General features: G+C 61.5%; 1 protein-coding gene across 1 annotated transcript; it reads right to left on the bottom strand.

Annotated features, from left to right (window-relative positions):
- Positions 1 to 6: 6 nt before the first annotated feature.
- On the bottom strand, positions 7 to 4,461 carry LIMK1 (LIM domain kinase 1). The gene is made up of 14 exons (XM_010721831.3): positions 3,591 to 4,461; positions 3,344 to 3,453; positions 3,059 to 3,265; positions 2,478 to 2,583; positions 2,218 to 2,402; positions 1,955 to 2,138; positions 1,758 to 1,844; positions 1,202 to 1,333; positions 1,058 to 1,117; positions 911 to 976; positions 662 to 818; positions 538 to 593; positions 300 to 457; positions 7 to 201 (listed from the first exon to the last, which is right to left on the bottom strand). The coding sequence occupies exons 1-14, from the start codon at positions 3,744 to 3,746 to the stop codon at positions 15 to 17; spliced, it is 1,851 nt and encodes a 616-aa protein (XP_010720133.1). The 5' UTR covers positions 3,747 to 4,461; the 3' UTR covers positions 7 to 14.
- Between the last annotated feature and the right edge of the window lie 10 nt (positions 4,462 to 4,471).

Genomic DNA, 4,471 nt, shown 5'->3' with positions numbered 1-4,471 from the left:
GAGATGCTGCGGGTTTAGAGGGGGTGCAGGTGGGGGGCTGTGTCAGGAAGCTCAGGGTGGGGGGGCAGCCCCCCCTCGCCCCGTCGGTGCGTCTCCCAGAAGGCGCAGGTGAGCTGCTCCAGCTGCGAGCTGAGCGGGAGGCGGATGTCCAGGTGCATGCGCAGCGTTTCCAGCCACTGCTCCAGTTTGCTGAAGGACGGCCTGCGGACAGACGGAGGGACAAACAGCATGTCACCACCCTGGCTATGTGAGCATCCCCCAGCAAGATGCGGGACGAGCGAGCGATGCAGGGTGCTTACCGCTTCTCAGGGTCCAGGTCACAGCAGCAGACGGCGATGGGGAAGAAGCTGGGGGGGCAGGCAGGGGGACAATAGCGCTCCAGGAAGCCGCGGACGTTGAGGCCGAAGTCGGTGGTGCGGGGCAGGTAGTCGGGGTCAGCACTGACCCGGCCGATGATCTGCGGGGAGGAGAGGGGCGGAGGGCTCAGCGCCAGCGGGTACGGCCGAGCAGCACCACGGACAGCGGCACGGCACCCACCTCGCACAGGACGATGCCGAAGGAGAAGATGTCCACTTTCTCGTCGTAGCTCCTCCCTGCAGGAGAGATGGGTCAGGTCACACCGAAACCCTCCCCACGTGTCCCCTGCCCCGGCCGTGCCCACCGTTGATCATCTCGGGGGCCATCCAGTAAGGGTTGCCCACCACCGTGTAGCGTTTCTTGCGGTCCGGCTTCTTCAGGTTCTGGAGGTGCTCGGGTTGGTTTTTCTCATCCACCATCAGCCGCGCCAGCCCGAAGTCGGCCACCACCACGCTCTTGTTCTGGGTGGAGGGGATGGGTGAGGTGTGGGGCCAGTAGCATTGGGCTGGTCCCATTGCTGAGCCACTGTGGGACAGCGGGAGGTGGGACTCACCTCCCGCACCAGGCAGTTGTGGGAGTTGAGGTCACGGTGGATGATGTTCATGGAGTGCAAGTAGGCCTGGGGAGGGATGGACTCAGCAGTACTTCCACCATCAGCCCACTCAAGCCCACCTCACAGACCCACACATGCGTCGCTCACCATGCCAGCAGCAATATCCTTGGCAAAGCTGACCCTCTGGCTCCAGGGGTAGTGGCTGTCCTGTGGGAAAGAGAAGACAGATGGGGGTCCTGCCATGGGCTGAGAGTGATTGAGCTGCACCCCACCCACTCCCCCCACACTCACCATGCTTTTGATGAGGCCCTGCAAGGTGCCCCCCTTTATGTACTCGGTGATGAAGTTGAGCCGCTTCTCCTTGTAGAGCACTCCGATGAACTTCAGCACATTGGGGTGCTCCAGGCAGCGCATCACCTTCACCTGGGGACCGCAGCACCATCAGCCCTGGGACACCCCAGGGTGACCCTGTGCTCGTTGTGCTTGGTTACATGTGTACAGAGCCACACAGCCACCAACCCCATGACCCAGCATCTCCCAAGCACCACTCCCAGCAACCCGCAAGGAGGAACCTTAGAATCATTAATGTTGGAAAAGACCACTAAGATTCCCAAGTCCAACCCCAACCCATCCCACCCCCACCATGCCCACTCAGTGCCACATCTCCACAGTTCTGGAACACCCCCAGGGGTGGTGACCCCACCACCTCCCTGGGCAGCCTGTGCCAATACCTCACCATTCTGCGAAGAAATCGTTCCTAACACCCAACCTGAACCTCTCTTTAAATAATGGCAGACTGCCCTGCCCCTCGTCCCCCCACCCGGGTATACACAGGTGCCTCGCTTGCCTCTTTGAGGAAGGTCCTCTGCGTCTCCTCGTCAAAGCGGATCAGCTCCTTCATAACCATCACCTCGCCCGTTTCCCTGTGCGTCACCTGGCAGAGGGCAGGCACTCAGCACCTCTGGGATGCATCACTCACATCCCCACCCCACACAGCCGAGACCACCATGCTCAGAACACAAAAGGCATGGCAAGGCACTGCACCTTGATGGCCTGGCCGAAGCAGCCCTTGCCCAGCACCTCGCCGTGGATTAGGTCAGAGGGGCGGAAGATGCGGTGAGCGCGAGAGACGACGCGCAGAGACTCGGAGCGGCCGATGTCCTTGCGTTGGGAAGCTGGTGAGCCCACCGAGCTGGAGCCCGGAGACTTGTCTGTGCTGCAGCTCCTCCTGCGGGACAGACAGACGTGTGGTCACTCTGGTGGCTGGAGACCGAGTGGGGGGACTTGGGGATGCGTGGTGGCCTTACATGACGGCACGCTGGCGCATGGTGCCAAGGTCTCCATGGGGTGCAGGGACTGGAGAGCGCAGGGGGCTGTGTGGGTCAGGCAGGGGGCTGCAGGGCAACGTTGAGTCACGGGGCAGGGGCTCATGGGGGTCGTGCTCAATGGTCAGCTGCAGCAGGCGGCTGGTCTCCTGGATCAGCAGGTCGATCTGGGTGGAGAGCACATGGGATGGCATGGGGCACCCCAAGGGACAGACACACTGGGGATCACAGGGAGAGCCTACCTCATCCAGTGGGACGTGGCCGATGGGCGTGCCATTGATCTCCAGGATGCGGTCACCCACATGGATGGAGTTTTTCACATCGGGGCTGATGCAGTCCGGGTCCACCCTGCAGGGCCAGCGCACAAGAGGAGGGTCAGTCCCACTGGATGTGTCCCTGCCGGGTGGCGACATGCAGGCACACTGCCCACAGGTCGCCCTGAGGGAAGGGAATACACGGGGACCATACTCATGGATCATCCCTGTTAGATGGGGACACACTGGGACTGTACCCACAAGTTAGATGGAGACACCAAGCCACCCCAAGCTTATGGGGCATCCCAGTGGTTCCCACCGCCCCCCCCAATAGACAGATGAACCCAGTACATCACTCCCAGCCACACTGATAGTTGGGGACATGCTGACATAGTGCCACCCCTGCCTGATAGGAACATCCATCACTATCCCCATGGGCCACCATGGGCAGACGGAACCACACCAACCCCATCCTTCACCCTCCCACCCCAAAAGTGTAGCAAAGCAGAGGGGACCCAACCACGGGGTGTGAGCTCAGTGCCAGGGCACTGTGGGGATGGGATACACACTCTCGGACGCGGACGGTGCGTGAGTGCTCAGCACCGCAGCCCTGGGCACTGCAGTGAGGGTCGATGGAAACAGAGAAGCCACGCTTGCCATCGGAGCAGGCAGGGATGGAGACGAGGGTGACGGTGTGAGGGATGCGGGAGCCCGGCGAGTCAGGCAGGATCTGCTCGATGACCGGCGTCACCACCATCTGGTAATAGCAATGCCCACTGCAGAGCAGGGCTGAGTGAGCACAGAGATGGGAGGAGCGCACAGGGATGCGTCCCCCTGCTGTCACCAGTACCTACCAGTACAGCTTGGAGCGCTCCACCAGCGCATAGGTGTCCCCATCTCCGATGAACGCTCGGCAGTTGAGGCAGCTGAAGCACTCGGGGTGGTATTTCTGCTCCCCAGCCACCTACAGATGGTGACATCAGTGCCGCCGTGCAGAGACCTCCATCCCCTCCCCATGCATCGGGGAATTCCAGCAGCCACAAAACCCACACAGGAACAGAAACCCCAGGCTGAGGGTCCCCCGGGTCCCCCTCCTCTTACCATGACCAGCCCTTTGGTGATCTGCTCAGTGCAGCCGTGGCACAGCTCCCCAAACCGTGCCCAGTAGTCCTTCTTGCAGTACAGCCGCCCATCCTTCTCGTAGTACTGGTGGGACAGCGAGGCCCCGCACTCACCGCACCTGTGGCACGGGGACATTGGGGACACCAGGGGGTGTCACAGGGTGTCAGCCCCATCTGGCTGTGTGCACTGCTTCCCTTCATTGCCATGTGTGTCCCCTTTCCCTCCACTGCTTCCTCCCCGGGGGTGTGTGGGAGGGGTGCATGACATGGTGACAGTCACACCGAGGGACTGCAGCCCTGGCATGAGTCACTGCCCACTCACCCCCGTGTTGTTCCCCCCTGTGTGCAGACTGTGGGCATGGGCATAAGCAGCCTCTCCCCTCTAGAGTCTGGGGGGACAGCAGTGGGGAGGGGGCTAATGAATGATGGGGGTGCGGTTTTTTTTATAGGGGCAGGGACTTATTAGTGGGATGCAGTGATTGAGGAGGATGCAGAGGGGCGGTGAGTTATAGGGAGCAGTGAGTTGGGGGCCAGGAGGCTGTGAGCTGTGGGAGTGCAGGGGGTGGCACTGAATTATGAGGTGCAGTGATTTATAGGGGTGGGGGGTGCAAATTTGAGGGACACAGTGATTTCAGAGGATGCAGTGGGGCGGTGCACTATAGGGAGCAGTGAGTTATGGGGCAGTGAGCTGTGGGTTAGGAGGCTGTGAGCTATGGGAGTGCGGGGGGGGGGACGGACGTGAATTACGAGGTGGGAGGAGGGGAGGGACTGAGATATACAAGGGGCAGCGAATGAGAGCACTGCAAGAAGGCTGTGGATTTGGGGGGGTGGGGGAGGGGGCTGCATCACATCCCGCAGTCA

This window comes from Meleagris gallopavo, chromosome 21 (assembly GCF_000146605.3).
Source record: "Meleagris gallopavo isolate NT-WF06-2002-E0010 breed Aviagen turkey brand Nicholas breeding stock chromosome 21, Turkey_5.1, whole genome shotgun sequence".
Taxonomy (NCBI): Eukaryota; Metazoa; Chordata; class Aves; order Galliformes; family Phasianidae; genus Meleagris; species Meleagris gallopavo.
The sequence above is the reverse complement of the archived record's forward strand: the minus strand, read 5'-3'. Positions and strand labels throughout refer to the sequence as shown.